This window comes from Podarcis melisellensis, assembly GCF_964234715.1.
Source record: "Podarcis melisellensis genome assembly, chromosome: 9".
NCBI lineage: Eukaryota > Metazoa > Chordata > Lepidosauria > Squamata > Lacertidae > Podarcis > Podarcis melisellensis.
In genome coordinates, this window is record NC_138541.1 from 34,646,625 (window position 1) to 34,664,477 (window position 17,853).

The window sequence follows — 17,853 nt, forward strand, 5'->3', positions numbered from 1 at the left end:
CTACCTCCCTGTGGCAATAATATTCATTTAAAAAGGTAAAAATTTGTTTATGCCACAGGGAGGATTTCTGATGCAGTGTGAAAAACACAGAAGAAGAATGGCATCCCAAAAATAAGTCACCACTCCCATCTCAATGTTCTGAAAATATCAAATTGACACCAATTCTGGCACAATTAATGAGAAAGCAGAGAGTTGCATTCCATATGAACTCCTCCCCAAATAGGAAGCCAAATGCTATAATATCCTTAAGACATGTTCCAAGAAGCTGCAAACTACATTTACTTCACTTTAGGAAGAATGTTTCCCTATTCGGATAACAGCAAAAACTGCCATCCCACCACCACTTTCTTCCAGTGGAAGAATTTCATGAGCTGAGTTCAGCTCACATGATCACTGGATCACAGTCACTGAATTCTTTAAGAGAAATATGTACACCCTCTTATTAGTGATGACAACAAAGGAATTTAAAATAACAGTTTGCCCTCAGCACAAAATACTAATAGAATTGGAATTTATATTTATTATGCAACAACTCAAGCATCAAGTGTGCTCATTTACACTCAGACCAACAAATGTTCCAATAATAAGTTCCATGTTCAAATTAAATTAACCAAATAACAGAAGTTAAAAACATGCTTGACTACTTGTCCTGAACTTACGACTTTCTTTGCTAGGACTTGTAAATGAAAGAGGGAGTCAGAGAAGAGGACAGGAGCAATTATATCAATGGCAAAAAAGTAAAGGGCCTAAGTTTTGTATGTCAGAAAAATATTTGCCTTCTGAGCCTCTAAATAAGCTCTACTCACAATTATTTCAAATTATCCAGAAAAGCTTTGAATGCAAAAGAATAAATCAAGACAAATCATAATCAGAAATGAAATAGTAAAAAACCAGTGGTGGAACACTTCAGTTTCACAGGAAAGTTAATAACTAATTTTTAAGGAGACCATACTGGAGTAAAACAGCAGCATGAATCTGATTAATTGCAATTCATCATGAAGTTCATTGCTGAATCAGGACAATGGATTTTTATCACACTAAAAGTGTTAATTGGCATATTATTGTTAGAATGTCTGTGTCAATGTATTATCAATGATACATGCCAATTTTCACCATCTGCTTTCTGCATTTCATTTCCCTCTGTCCTCAATGTTTACAATCCCCTGCATCCAAACCATACCTGTAACTCACAAAAGCGCTTCATTCTTCCCTGATTAAGATTTCCATGAAAGCTTCAACTCATCTTTTAGTCTTAAGGTGCCAGCCTGTTTGTGAACATGATTCTCAGTTCTATGTAAGCCCACAGCTTCAAGTAGGCAGGTATGTTTCACTGCATCAAGCCATTACTTTGATTATGTTCAGTATTCAAAAAGGAAAACACTAATATAATTTTTAAAGATTGTTTCTCAAACCTTAAAAGCAGATTGTGTTTTAATGTCTCACATTTTTTTTACTGTCTATGTTCTAATATGAACATGTCTTTTGGGCGTGTGCTACAGAATACTCCTTTATTGCCCCCAGTGGCACAGTGGATCAGCGCATCTGGCTGTTAACCAGAAGGTTGGTAGTTCAAGCCCACCTAGGTAGGGATGGCTGTGGGCAGGATTCCTGCACTACAGAGGATTGGAATAGATGACCCTTGGGATCCCTTCCAACTCCGTTATTCTATGATTCTATACAATAAAACAGTACGTTCAAATACATTTTTAACTTTTGGAAGAACTTTTATAAACCCACTTAAGGTTCAAACATAATTATTTTTAGAAAGCCTACTATAGAAAAAAAAGAAATCCCAAGCATACCATTTGTACACACCTAGTGGAATGCATTCCTTTGAAAAAGAGCCACCCACTCCATGCCAAATCACAAACTACTTTTGATATTTCCCTCTGAGTTTCATAATAAATTTGCAATACAGCATGCAGAAGTGCTGCTTGAGAAGCTCAAAGGCTCTCTTGGGTGTGCAGTTCTTTAAACGCTGGCCACAGTTATGTCAGAACCTATAACCTTGCTTCATGCAGAAGAAATCTACTCTGAGAAATTGGTGACACCATTTGACCTAAGTGAAGCACAATAGTAGCTACTATAGATAGAAGGAAGTATTTTCCTTCAAGCGTGTTTTTCAGGATTCTTACTAGCTTACCTCAAAGCAGGAACTAAAGTGATGGAACTTTAGGGACGGGAAGAGAGAGATTTTAAAGGCCAACCCTGTTGTATCAGACCAAAGACCTATCTAGTCTAGCATCCTGTTTCCCACACTAGCCAACCAGATACCTATGGGAATGAGACAAGCGCCACAGCCCTTTCCCACTGCTGTTCCCTAATGACTAGTATTCAAAAGTGTGCTGCCTCTGTCTTCCAGTCCAAGGGCACAATCTAGAGTTGTGCATGGCTAGTTCATATAGCCATTTTTCTCTCTACCTCATTTCTAGCAGCATCCTCTCCATACCATATCACAAGCTCCTCTTTATGTCTCGAGAATTTTTGAAATAAGTATGGCATGTTGCATGATGGGACGAGGAGAGTGTTGGCTGGGACCAGGCTTGCTGGCAGGGGTGGATTTAGGGCTGTGTGAGTGGTGCGCACACACCGGGAGCTGAGCCAAGGGGACGCCAGCTCAAATCCTGGTAAGCAAGGCGCTGGACTTTGGGAAGGAGGTGTGAGGCTGTGACTTGATCCTTCTTCTCAAAGCTGGGTGCCTCTTTACCCGCCTTTGTGAGTGGGATTTTGGCCTTGCACAAGACACCATAATACCCAAAGTCCGCCACTGTCACTGGATCTTGAGTAAATTACAAATCTCACCTAATTGTGGAATCTGGAGTATGCCATTTTGGTGAAGATCCACAAGCAATGCTTCTGAATGCCAGATGCTGGAAACCACAGGAGGCAAGAGTGCTCTTCTGCTTGTTTCCTGCTTGCTGGTTTCCCACAAGCATCTGGTTGGCCACTGTGAGAACTGAATGCTGGACCAGATGGGCCATTGGCCTGATCCAGCAAGCAATTCTCGTGTTTTTATTCTATCAAGAGACCATAACTAATCACACGGCTAAGTGAAAGGAATTAAACAGATATTAAATTTTTGGTACTTTGTTGAACTAGAACAAATCCAAATCTTACTAATGGCAATACATTTCCAAGCTAAGCTCAAGGTATTACTGTTAGTTTACAAATCCCTAAACAACCTAGATCCAAGTTACCTGAAAAAGCACCTTGTACCTTACACACCACTCAGATTACAGAAGTCACTTGGAGACTCCTTCCTGACTGTTCCAGTTATCACTAATTAACCTAAACATTTCATTTCTACAAAAAGTTTTAGCATAGTGGCATCAGTACTATAAAACACTGTTCTAATTGAAATCAGACAGGTACCTATATTCTTGATATTTCATTACACCTGCATTTCTTTGGTTAAGCATTTATAAATAATTTGATTCAGTGTTGGTCATTTGTTTTGTATTTTATGATGTTATAAGAATTTTATTGTACATTGTTACACAATTTTTTAAATGCTGGCAATTTATAAATTCACTCATGAATAAATAAATGCAGATTTATTTACTCATTGTACTAAGTCAAAATAGATTTATAAGCCAGCTATACTTTCTATGAGTACACTAGTCTTTTAGCACATTTAAAACAGAAGCATAATATAGAAATAAAGCCACAAATGCCAGTGGAACTTTCGTCTCCATAAAGTATATTTACAGTGCTAAAAATCTATCAGAGAGCAATGAAGATTAAAAATATCTTGTTACAATTTAGTTTATAGTCCTAATAAATTCACTGCCTTGCTTTTAACCAATACATTGCGTTATTAATTTAAGTCTTGCTTACACATTGAAAAGCATAAATGAAGGTGTATTGAAGATACCAAAGGAAACAGCATTTTAGCACTTACTTTATAAAAGTGCAAATCTCCACTCATAGTTAAGAGTTAATATTTGACATTTTCATTTCGTGTCATAAGGGAATGTGAAGTAGTTCCTACCATAGTAACACCAACTAGTTTTCCACTTCCCCTTCCCTTGCCCTCCTCCAAAAGCAGGTTGAACCATATTGACACTGATTAAATGAGAACTGTTGGCTAGATAGCCATTGTTTCCATGTTTCCATTATTAAAAGGGAAACCTCATAATCTTACCCTAAGAGACAAGCTATCTACTGGACTGGTATACAAACTGTAAAGAAAAGCATATCCTAAGCTTATTCAGATTTTATACAGGAAAGATAAGTTAGCACATTTGTGCAATATGCAGAGCAACAAGCCTAAAGCCAGAATATTTTCTACTAAATGTATTATTATTGAATTATTTCAAAGGTATACCGTATTTTTCGTACCATAGGGCGCACCGGACCATAGGGCGCACCCAGGTTTTTTGGGGGGGAAATAAAGGGGAAAAAATTATTTCCCCCCCAGGCGCAGGGCTGGGACGGGGGAAGCTCGAGCTTCCCCCGACCCCAGCCCCCAAACAGGCAAGTCTCCGCAAGCCGTGGGAGCGCTCCCGCTGCTTGCGGAGAGGTCCGCGAAGCCTGGACGCGCTGAGCTCAGCGCGCGCAGGCTTCAGCATGCAGGCAACTCTCCGCAAGCAGCGGGAGCCCAGCGCTGTCCCCGAGTTTGCGGGGCTGGCGACGGGGAGGAGCAGGCTTCTCCCCCCCGCCAGCCTTCTAGCCAAGTCAGGGGACAGCAGGAAGGGCGTGCTGCGCCTCTCCCGCTCTCCCCCGAGTTTGCGGGGCTGGCGACGGGGAGGAGCCAGCTTCTCCCCACCGCCAGCCTTCTAGCCAAGTTGGGAGACAGCGGGAAGAGCGCGCTGCACCTCTCCCGCTGTCCCCCGAGTTTGCGGGGCTGGCGACGGGGAGGAGCAGGCTTCTCCCCCCGCCAGCCTTCTAACCAAGTTGGGGGACAGCGGGATGGCGGCGTTCCGTCTCCCCGCTGTCCCCCGAGCTTGTGGTGCTGGCGGTGGGGCTCTCCTGAAGCCTGGAGAGCGAGAGGGGTCGGTGCGCACTGACCCCTCTCGCTCTCCAGGCTTCAGCGAAAGCCTGCATTCGCACCATAGGACGCACACACATTTCCCCTTCATTTTTGGAGGGGAAAAAGTGCGTCCTATGGTGCGAAAAATACGGTAGTTCCTGAATCAGATTTGGAAATGGCAGTTGATCTACTAATTGCAGCAGAAATGGTAACTGGCAAAGGAGGGAGAGTATAGTACTGCCAAACTCAGATTGCTTTGAAAAAGCTGGAACCCCATCACATTAATGAATATTACATATTCCATTTTGGCTATCATTTGGAATGATACCCTGTATCCATATAATTTACTTGCACTGTAAAATGATATAATAATGATGTTACTTGATTGAGCATATACAGTGGTGCCTCGCAAGACGAAATTAATTCGTTCCGCAAGTCTTTTCGTCTTGCGAGTTTTTCGTCTTGCGAAGCACGGTTTCCCATAGGAATGCATTAAAAATCAATTAATGCGTTCCTATGGAAACCGAACCACCTTCAGACCAGGTCTGGGGACAGTCTGTCCCCCGACCTCTGCTGAAGGCTGGCGGGGGCGAAAGTCTTTGCTTCCCCCCCCCCCCCGCCTGCCTTCCCGGGACAGTCCTGGGGGCTTTTAAAATGCTGGCGGGCAGCAGCGAAGCCTTCGCTGCCGCCCGCCAGCATTTTAAGATCGCCCAGGGACAGCGAAGGACTTTTCCGCTGTCCCTGGGCGATCTTAAAATGCTGGCGGGCGGCAGCGCTGCCGCCCGCCAGCATTTTAAAATCGCCCCGGAACAGCGGAGGAATTCTCAGCTGTCCCGGGGCGATTTAAAAGCCCCCGGAAAGGCAGGCAGGGGGGAGCAAAGACTTTTGCCCCCCGCCCGCCTTGGGAAGAGGTCCAGGACCTCTTCCCAAGGTGGGCGGGGGGCAAAAGTCTTTGCTCCCCCCCGCCTGCCTTCAAAAGCCGTCCGGGGGCTTTTAAATCGCCCCGGACAGTCCCGGGGCGATTTAAAAGCCCCCGGTTAGGCAGGCAGGGGGGGCAAAGATGCAAGCCCATAGGGAAAATTGTCTAGCGAAGCATCGCAAAAACCGAAAAACCCTTTCGTCTTGCGGGTTTTTCGTCTTGCGAGGCATTCGTCTTGCGGGGCACCACTGTGTGTATATATATATATATATATATATATATATATTCCCCTTCAACAGACCTGCCTCCTCCCCATCTCCTTTTCATTAGCTGTTCCCATTAAATGGAAGGGGGAATCATCATGTGCAATTAAAACAGTAGTGATGCATACCAGCTGATTAATGTTTGCATCCTTAGGGAGTGGAAGTAAGAAAAGAGGTTTACCTGTTTTCACAGTTTCTGTCTCGATTTCCTGTTCTTCTGCAACATCTTGAAGAAGGTAAGTTTCATCATCATAAACAAAGATCTGTGCAGCATATCCTTGTTCGACTCTGGCACTTGGTACTGGCTCTACAATCACTGCTGGATATTCAGAGACTGGCTCATTCTCCTGTAGAGCACAGTAAGAGAGTGTGTTGCCATCCTAATCCAAATAATCCCTTCCATTTTCCCTTTACTGACTTGATGTCTTTCATAGAATATTAAATAAAAAGTATGTATTTAAAGGATTACAAATAAATTTAGGTATATCTGTAGGCAGAATGGGGTGGAGAGAGGGATACAATGTAGAGACAGATACAATGTATCAACCACTAAAGCAAAGCTCATCAGAAACACACCATGAGCCACAGTATGCAAACATTGTTGCATTTAATTAACAAGCAGCCTATCATTTCCATGAACTTTGGCACTTACCAAGATATATTATTACAGAAATAACTAGAAATGACATTAAGGGTTTAGTCCAAAGTTGCACAATTTAAAGTCCTATCAGTTTCAATGTGATAAACATGTAGCTCAGATCTGGGCTTTTCATCACTGCTCATTCCTTTACCTTGCCCACGTATTTGAATGTTTTTAACAGATGTGTGTAATTACCAACTTATCTTGGAAGCAAGGTAGGCAAGTTCTTGTTTTTCAAAAACTGCAGCAATTCTCATAGCCCGCATATGGCTTCAGAAACTGTTCTAAATACCAAGTTATTTTAATGAATCTAGCACTTACATTCAAATAAATCCTCTGAGGCACATTCCCCCAAGTCAAAACCTGTAATCTATCTGACACAACAGTTCTCTTTTCTCCCTGAGCATGAACTAGGGCATGATCCTCTCCCATTACATGTTTCATTTGTATCCACAATTAGCATTTACAAAGATCACATGAAGAAAGGTTGTACATCATTTTCTGACCTGGCCTTGAATTTGTACTCCATTGCTGTCAAACTCAAGACCTGAGCCTCCACTGTCAACTGCTGCTGATGTCATGGTGCATTCCCTGGGAAGATTAGAAGGCTAGTAGCAAAATATGTAAATCTTCTCAATGATGTTAACTGGTAACACAGAAAGCTTGAGATACAGGAACTTCGTAAACCGAGTAGAATCTTTGCAAAATCAACCTTCTTCCCTTCTGGTGCCACAAATCCTGCAAGAGGGAGCATAAAAAACATTGGTATATGCAACTATTTTTAATGCTATTGCTTATAGAAATGTGTTACAACTGTACATAAAAATAGGGCATTGGTTGACACTAATATGATCAAATAATACAGCTGTCATTTGTAAAACGTAGCCTTCCCTAATCTGGTGGCCTCCATATGTTTTGGACAAGAAGTCCCATCAGCCACAGCCAGCATGGCCAAAGGTCAGGGATGATGGGAGTTGAACCTGGAGGGCACAAGGATGCGGAAGCCTGCATCTGTTTGCCATCACATGACAGTTCCAAAGTTCATACTTATGTGGAGAACTCATTCCCTTGCAATAAGTTTAACTATACAAGAATTACTTCAATTTTCAGCTACCCTTGTTTAGCTTACGTTTTTCATGCTTTGTTATTATTTCAGGAGCTACATATTCATAAATTGTTGCTTTTATTAAAGTCATACAGTAGCTGCAACCTGACCTACAGACTTTTCAATAAATAAATGCCAAATTATTCATATCCTGTGCACATGAAACCAAGCAATCTTATCTAGCTACTGCTCAGTGTAGAGCGCTGAGCTGGATCTACTACTGATATACTTCATAAGGTTTCCCCTATATTCTTACATATTTTTAAAATACTTTAATACCAACCACACTGTCTTCAATGAAATTCTAGTTACAAAGATTGTCATTTACAAAAGGGAAGGATAAAGGACTCCCAACACAAATCCCCGCCACCCCCATTGCAACTGCGTCAGCAGCAAAGAGAGGCTGTCTCCTCTGTATTAAAAAGGAACAGGGAAAGCAAACCTGGGCTCAGAAAGAGCAGGTGAAATAGGAATTTATTCTGAACCCAATTCTCCTCACCTACTTGCTTCAGGAGCAGAAGCTAGTTGTTTCTTGCTGCTGAAGCAATTAAAGGTGATGACCAAGAGGCTCCCAGGAAGCCTGTTAGCACATCCTTCCCACTGTTGTCCAATCTGACAGTTTACTGTGTTGACTAGAGGAGAAGCATGCTGTGCAAGACAATTTCCTGTCACAGCAGGCCCAGGGCTAGTGTCTGTGCACTACCCTTTACTGCCAGGCATATTCCTTGGTAGCATGCATGAAGTTGTACTGTGGTACCTCAGGTTAAGAACTCAATTCATTCCGGAGGTCTGTTCTTTACCTGAAACTGTTCTTAACCTGAAGTACCACTTTAGCTAATAGGGCCTCCCGCTGCCGCAGCGCTGCTGGCACACGATTTCTGTTCTCATCCGGAAGCAAAGTTCTTAACACGAGGTACTATTTCTGGGTTAGCAGAGTCTGTAACCTGAAGCGTCTGTAACCTGAGGTACCACTGTATATGTACACTCCTTGCTTAAGGGAATTCAGGGTTATAAAACATACTACAATTAGTAAAGACTATCACCTATCCTGCTTCTCCTCCATATGGACACCCTCAATGTCCCCACAGCAGACACCTACTTTACAAAACAAAATAATAATGATGATGATGATGTCTGTGTGGAAACATTATTTTACAACTATGTTTCAGTTGATTAGATAAGTATACAGATTTCACTAATTTTAAGAATACTGTATTATACAATTCCACAAGTATACATTAATCAGAATGAACTATTTCAGTTCAGTTCCCCAACTCCCAAATAACATGTATCTATATTTCTCTTTTCTATCTCACTTTCACATAGTCACTTTCTTCCTATACAATTAAGATCCAGATTTTGAACTTATAGTGTACTGTTGCAATTGTTGATTCCATATCTGACAAATTAATAAAAGCATATAGTTAATGGGGGTGACTGCCCTTCTACAAAATTCAACAACAAGAATTGTATTAAATCTGGATATAATGAATTATTTGGGAAGTCCTCAACATTGCTATATAATGACCAGTTAGTTTACACATCCCAAAATGTTTTCTAGTTTACAAACACATCTTGTGAATAAAGTAGCTCCTCTGTGATACATTTTAGAGGGTATGTATGAGAAGACACATAGTTTGAGAAGCACTGGACTACCTGATGTGGTGGACTGGCATTTCCCCCAACCCCAATATGCCAGGGACTAGTATCATATTTGGTCCCTGAAGTGTCCCATCCAGCCAGGGCGGCAGCGGAGTTGTTGTGGACCAGCAACCAATGCCTCGTGAACCATCACTGGTCCATGGACCACCACTTTGAGTAGCAATGACATAGCCTATTGCTTTGCACAAGTAATCTTGCACAATTCTTTGGTTACTAAACTTTTTTGAAAAAGCACCTTGGGCTCACTACAAATCAGAATGTTGAGATCTTAACTTCAATATTTTTAAACTGAAAATCAAAAGCACTTAAGGAGAACGGCTGAAAGGAGCCTTTTAGCTAAGAGCTGGAAAGAGTGAATTTGGTGTGTATCGTCCCTCACCAGACCAGAAACAAAAAAGCGTAACACCTTGCAAGGTTCTTGTCCTGCTTTGAGATTAGAATGGTACACAAGGAAAGTGACAAGTTGCAAGGATCAGAAGTTGCATGAGAAGTCAAAGGCATTGCTAGGCAAGAGCTAAGACATCGAACCAGCAAGCAACAAGCTCCCTACACCTTCCTTTTAAATAAAGGAATGCCTGCTGCACATCATTTATCGTGGCAAGCAAATGGGCATTCCTCCTCTTGGGCTGGCTAGCTGAGGTTTGTGAACACTGATGCCCCTGTGTTCTACGTGACAGAGATGAGGAAGGTGCCAGCTTGGCACCATATTTATTCCTAGCTCCCTTCCCTGAAGGGGGAGGCACTGGAAGGCGCTTCTCAGCAGCAAAAGCTAAGGAGGTGCATGTCCCAGTGGTAACAGGAGGGACTTCTGAGAGTTTCCATGAGCAACTCTCAAAGTGCAGCTCTCAACCCCCATACCAATTGGGACCCTCTGCTGGATCAGATGTCTCTTGGGATTCAGAATCCATGACCACCACCCTATTTGGACCCTCTCCAGCGTCCTCTAGCTTTCACTCCTCAAGCTCCTCCCACTCTTCAGGGTCAGACCACACTCTCCATCATACCTCCACAAACTCCTGACAAACTCACGACAGCTGTGTACTTCTGGAAGCAATGAAGGGGTTACTGATAAACAACTCTAATGACCAAACATTTAGCATCAAATTTCAATGACAATTTCCTGCATAAGTTTGAATCCTAAGTACAGTGCAGAATTGTGTATGTAAAACTCTGAACAGAAAACTGCCCAGAATTAAACAATAGTGGGATTGACTGAATCTTGCATTTTGTGACAGCCTCTGAGTCACTGCTTTCAAAAGGGTGTGGGGAATGATTTCTGTTTTCCTCTGACGTCACTGTTTACGATCTCCATCCAGAAAATCTCACAGAGATGTGTGTATGCGTGTGTGTACACACACACTCACACACCCTACCTGTAACTCAGGATAAAACTTCATAAAGTCAGTGCTTTTTTTCTAAAAGAAAATGTTTAGGGGTACTCTCATTTTGACTCAAGAAAATCCCCATTTTATAGTTCAAATTTGGAAAAATAAATACAGTAAATGGACAAAAGTCCAAAGATTTACAAAATGTTTAGGGGTATGCGTACCCCTGCGTCGTTGTCCCCCCCTGCAGAAAAAAGCACTGCATAAAGTACATATGAAGTCCACAAAAGTCTTTAAGTTTCTACAAGGCTTTGTTGTCTTGTTTTGTTTGAATAAACCACAATTTAAACTAATTGCAGGTCTATGTAGCAAGTGGTGGTTAGTTTAAACCTGGAAGCTGATAGTTTTGATCTCTTCCTCTGACACATGCTGTAAGGTAGTGGGAGTACAACTTACCGGTAAGTATCTTTGTTCATATCAGCAGGTACCTTCTATGCCAACTTTTAAACACCTGCTGAAAACTTTTCTATTTTGCCAGGAATAGCTTAGTCAGGCAATTAAGGGTACATCCCCAAAAATGGTCTACTGATGCTTGTTGTTTATTTCTTTTTGCTTTTTATTTGCTTTTAACTTTTTATGATGTTAATGTTCGATTTTGTTTTTATACTGTTGTAAACTGCTGTGATATATTTTTACAATACTCCAGTATATAAATATTTTTATAAATAAATAATAACACAACTTTTCCCTCTACTAAAAACATAGTAAGATGGGAGGGGGGAAAAGAGATAAAATTCACACATTTCCTGATATTCCAATAGCTTTCTCACTCTTAAAAAATACATACTACTTTAAAATAGATCAAATTTCCAAACCAACAACAAGCACAACAAAAAACCAGATTACGGTACTTGCTATCTCAGCAACAGAAGTTGACAAAATGCCACACACACAAAAACCAGCAGATAATTTGTTCTCAACAGTTTTGCCATTTGGGTACGTACATATCTTCTTAATCAGGTGTCTAAAGATGACCTATTCTCTGGGAAGTATGTTTGAAGTCAAGAGAGAGATGCTTACAGCTAGCATATGTTCACATTACTGTTTTTTCCACATGCATCTTTTAATGTAAGTCACTTTCCGTTACTTTGAAAGAGAAACAACTAAACATAAAATAAATCTGATAGTATATGTTATAATATATTATAATAATACAGTGCATTCGAACTGCTAGTTTTTGAAGCTGCATTCTCACATTCGCCACAATTTATATCAATCCTGTAGCTTATTAACAAATAATGTTGTTTGATATGTTTTATCTCAAACCAGCTTTAATCCAGCTAGAAAACTGAATGAGAAGCAAGCAGTAATGTGAAATACTCTAGCAGCCATAGCTATCAACGTTTCCCTTTTTTAAAGAGAAATGCCCTTATTCCGGATAGGATTCCTCGCAAGAAAAGGGAAAAGTTGACAGCTATGCTAGCAGCTGTCACACATGCACAAGTGACAGCTTAATGTGAGTTCTGAGGAAGTTGCAACAGCTAGGGAACCCAAATCATCATCCATGTTGGGTGAAAACATATCTGCCCCATCTCTGATGTGACCACCACCACCACCACCATGCAAATGTGGCCTGAAATGTAGTGTGGGGGAAATTACCTCACTGTGTTCTAAGCTCCTAATGTGAACATACAGTAATGTATTTTGAGGTAACCTTTTGGCCCCAGTTTGAGTGTCAATTACTCAGTTTGGTGGCAGCACAAAATGTAGGATTGGCAGCACAAAACTAGCACAAAACTTTGGCATCAGTTTGGAAAGGACCCAAAATTTTGGGGTCACATGTTAATGAAGCTCTAGTTATCTATAGCATGACTGGAGTTGTAAGGCCAGGAAGACTGAAGCAACAAAGGATGATTCTTTGAAGGCATGCTTAACTTTTTAATGGACTGCTTAATAGTTTGCATGGATAATTAGCTGAGGAGATAGTTATGGCTACACTTTATTTGTGCAAAATCTGCTCCTAAAGAGGAAATAGCAATTTTAAAAACATGTGCTTCCAAACGCTACTCAGAAAGAAACTTGGAGAAGGTGGCTTCTATGCTGGAATCTTAGCATGTGATATGCACAGAGTAAGCCCCATTGAACTCAAACTGACTTTTTTTTTAGTATACTTGAATACGATCAGACTATCAGTAGGTAGGTAAAGATCTGAATACAAGAGCCTATTGGATTCCTTAGCCTGAGGGACAACTTCATATACTGCTGGGAAAGCATGCTGTTCCTTTTTCTTCCTCTACAGTTAGTCTCAGTCTTAGCAAGGAAGGATCCCTGCAGCTGGGACTCAGAGTGGTTATTAACCCATATCCTGGATTCTTCTGAAGTGTGACTGAGCGATCGAATTTTGTCAATATATCATACAAGACGTTTTCCTCTCTGCCTTTCCTGAGCAACACCCTCAAAGGGAAAAGAACTGAAGTTATCAAGCTCCATACTGTTTACACTACACAAGATCTGTTGAAGCAGAAGAGATACAAATCAGATGCCTTTTATGGCTTCCGGTTGCCCCAAGTGATGTAAAGCCCAAGGTGAGTCCCTCAAGGTCAGACACAACTGTTCTCTCAGTAAGTGTAATTAGCATTTGTGGGAACAACATCAAATTATTCATGACTAGTTTTTGAAGACTAAATTCCTTTTTGTAACTCGCATAGGCTTGTTTGCATAAGCCATTAAATTCCACTAAGAAATCACACACTCTATAGGGGAAATAGAGTAAAAGTAATATTAACGTTTGCTTGGAAATACAGGCAACTTTTCGTTTATGCATGGGTTGCGTTTAGAAGCACCATGCACATCAGCGGGACACACACAAGTGCCCTTGCTGTGCAGAAAATGGCACACATGTCAGCAGTCACACAAATACTGAATGTGCACAAATAAGGAATTGCCTGTATATAAAAACTAGGCACAGATCAAAAACTCCTGCCAGACTCCAAGGCTGTACCCATGGAAAAATTACAACCCGGAAGTCATCATAGGAAAAGCTACTCCCTCCAAAGACATACTATCACTATCGCCACCTCTGAGTTATCTGGTTTAAATTTCATACTATGTACCCTCCTCCACCTGACCCACTATGCACTGCTTCCAGACATTGATTCTGAACAGACATAGAAACACCTAGGTGTTCAGTGACTAAAACATAGTGTTAGATGTCAGCCTGTTGATGATGCATCATTCCAACACTGCAAATTATCTCACCCAATAGTTTCATATGGATGTCAAACAAAATCAGAACCAACACCAATCCACTTGGGACTGAGCAACAAAATGTCTAGAGGGCTGAGGTAGCATCCCTAGTAACCACATTCTGCATTTAACAGACACAAAAGATTTGAACCACTGGAGAAAAAGACTCATTACCCCATTTAAGAACTGAAGCCATTGCAAAACAGCATAATTAGCAGCATCTGCAACACCAAAAGCTGCTGAGCATTTGACTACTATCAACACTCCTGCATTGCCTCAAGATGAAGATACTCTCCTACTGCAATCACATACACCCAGTGCTTCTCCAGGAAAAGGGAAGCTAGATGCAGACAAGTCTAAAGGTAGTTAAATCACCACTGCATACTTCTATATTTATTATTTTACTTCCTGTGTTTATGAGATGCCTTGTAAATTAAATTATCTAGGCCAGTGGTTCCAAATTGATGGTCCATGTAACCCACCTAGGGGATCTGTGGCACCATTTATATAACAAAAACTACCATAGAAATTTCAAAATTTTCAAAAATATGGGGTCCATGGCTTGGCTTTTTAAAAACAGGGCATCCACAGTACTTAGCTATTTGGGAACCACTTATCTAGACATTATTCATAATAAACATAAACAGTTAAACTGTACTGCTTGAGACACAAACCTACATAGAAAACCAAATACAAATAATGATGACTTCTTGAGAAAGTGACAAACCACTACCTTCTTAAGGACTAATAGCTCACTATCCTGCTCTCTAGGGAGACATTACACAATCTATTGGTTGTTCCTAACTGACTTTAATATCCATGGGAGTCAAGTTATGTGGGGTGGCCTTCACAGTATCAGGCAACCAGTACCCTTAACAGAATTGTTGTATTCAAGTCACAGCATAGAACTAAGAAAGGACAGAGATCATCACTGGCTCACCTTTTGGTAGAGAACATTATTGGCATAGAAGACCCTTCCCTAACCAGAAGAAACCCACTGGATGTGATTCAGGGGATATAATTGTGGCCAAAAAGGTAGATTTCATTGCTGACATCACTCAACTCTTGGGCCTGCAAACAGACTCCACTGCATGCTTCATCAGATTCAGCCAGTCTTTCAACAGCAATGCTCAGGAAGTTTAATTTTACACTACTCCTCACTAAACCAAACAGCCAAGTTGACCCAAGTGGGTCAGTCTCCAATGGTGGACCATCTCCATAAGTCCCCCATCAATCTGAAGATGTGGAAGCCTGTTTTACACAGGAAGACAGTAATCACCAGAACCAATAATGACAATGTGTTGCTATCAATATATGCATAATATTTTAGGTTTAACTTTTCATCTGCATTGGTAGAGGAAGATACTAAAAACAAGACAGGGATGAGAAAAGTTAGAACACACATTTTTCCTTATGGTCCAACTGTGTGAGGCAGCGGGTACAAAGAACACTGAAATATTTTTTCTTTCAGAATGAAGGTATAGCTATTTTCAGAGGGGTGGCTTTGTTACTGTGCTAAAGCAAAAGAATAACAAAGCCATGAGCTTCTGTAGGAGAGAGCCCTTTTTTCATCATTACTGATGATTTATAGTAAAATTTCAAAGAGTCTTGTGGTACCCTAAAGACTAACAAATGTGTGGATTAAAGTCCACTTCATCAGATGCATGTTATACCAGCTTGGAAGGTACATAGCTGTAGGGGGGGCGGAAATAATATAATTACATAAATGCATTATGTGGATGTTCCATTTTTGTTTTTCTCTTTGAAAAAAGAGGGTTTTTTTTCATTTCTGCTCAACAGTCTGAGCCAAAAAAAATGTGACCTTCCTTTTTGTTTACCACAGTAATGAGTGTGTCTATTTGCACATTTTATTTTTTCCTATTTGTCAGCTGGCAAAAGACATGCATTTTTGCTCTGAAGTAACTACCACCATGCTCAACTGAACTTACTCTCATGTAAATGTGCAGAGATTACAGACCAAGCAGGGCTTATTGCTGGATAAATATACATAGGCTTGGGGCTGTTAGGAGGCATCCTTGTGCAGGTCTATTTCAAACACTGGGTATATTTCAAACACTGGGTATATTTGTAACTAGGTGTTCAAATAAAACAAACGTTTTATACATGGAATATTTAAATGATTTTATGTCCCTCTGAAACAACTGGGATTTAAAGGGGCTAAACTGGATTGCACTGTACCACCAAAAAAATTATACTTTATTCCATAAATACAACAAACGAGATATTTCAAGGTAGTATTATGTAGCAACTACTACATAAAATATGAACAATGAATTTCATATCCTTGAAATAAGAAACAGAGGGTTTGATACTACCACATAGAAAGTTTTTTCTACAAAAAACACAAGTTTGTTCACTCATTCAAAATCTCCAGAAATTTCACATCTCTGACAAAGACAATGTAAATGAAATAACAAAGAGTAAATTAAAATTAAGTCCATAGTCCATATACACATCATTATGACTTCTCAAGAATGACCAGCTGACAAACTGGCTACAATTATCATGCAAAAAAACAAAGAAAATGACATTGAGGTTTATATAAAACCAATAGAAATAACATTGCCTCCCCTTGCTTTAGATTCATCTTCCGCAAAAGACAGTTAAGTACAGTAGCTTGTTTTTTGAAGACAGTGGGACTTTAGCTCTTTTGTTAAGTCGAATCATTATTAGCTATATACCGGTACCTTATCTTTGGTAAAAACTTGAAAGCAGCATGTACCCTGCACGTACAAGGTCAAACTTAACCACACAGAAACTTTAAAGACACACACACACAGAGAGAGAGAGAGAGAGAGAGAGAGAGAGAGAGAGAGAGAGTGTACTGCCTGTTGACTATAGATATTTGGATTTGGTTTTATATAAAAAAATTAAGGCCCACTGCAGTCTTCTGTTTTTCATTTCTAAATGCAGGGTATTCAAATTAATAGCTATTGTTTTCATTCCTACAGATGATTGGTGGTTCGGGAATCAAAGGCAGCTTGTACCAGTGGCACCTGTACTGTTGCCTTTTTGTTGTTGTTTAGTTTTTAACAAATATAAGAGTTATCAGACTCCTGTACCACCAACAGCTGCAGAGCAGAGATAATTTCAGCAGTGCAGCATCTCTGATCCCTGCAAGTTACCGTACATCTGCTGGAATCTCCCCCTTCTACACAGCTGTTAAAGTTGCAGGAGCCCTGCTATTCTCATTTGCACCTGATCATCCTAGAGAAAAAGAAAGACATATGCAATAAATAATGTAAACTGGGTCTCATATTACAGGTTGGGATTAAAGGTCGGTCTTGGGTATGCTAAGACTGAAGAATACTGCCACAATGATATACCAATGTAATAAAGATGTATTTCAAGACAATTGCAAAACTGTATGGATATAACACAAGGAGAATTGCATTTCAGTGTCAGACACTGTCTGATTATTACTTTAATATTCAGAAAATTGTACAGTATCTATAGACACACTGCTTGATTTTTTTATTTTAAAAAACCCTCCAAGAGGTTCACAAAAACATTAAATTTGTTTGCAAAAAAAGTTACAAACAAGTATATAAAACATTCAAAAGATGAATTAAAATCAACAATGGCTAAATAGATAAAATGTGTATAATTTCCACATGTCTGATTAGGCTTCCCTAAACAAATATGTTTTAAGCAGGTGCCAAAAAGAGTATAACAAAGGCACCTGATGTCCATAAGCAAA

General features: G+C 40.4%; 1 protein-coding gene across 1 annotated transcript in view; it reads right to left on the reverse strand.

The window, feature by feature from the left end:
- The window catches only part of ELF2 (E74 like ETS transcription factor 2), a 40,932-nt gene that overhangs the window by 19,112 nt on the left and 3,967 nt on the right, over positions 1 to 17,853 (reverse strand). Inside the window, exons 2-3 of the mRNA XM_081926073.1 lie at positions 7,301 to 7,532; positions 6,336 to 6,501 (exon numbers count right to left, since the gene is read on the reverse strand). Coding sequence (XP_081782199.1) covers positions 6,336 to 6,501; positions 7,301 to 7,375 — 241 coding nt within the window. The 5' untranslated portion in view covers positions 7,376 to 7,532. The remainder of the gene's footprint in view (positions 1 to 6,335; positions 6,502 to 7,300; positions 7,533 to 17,853) is intronic.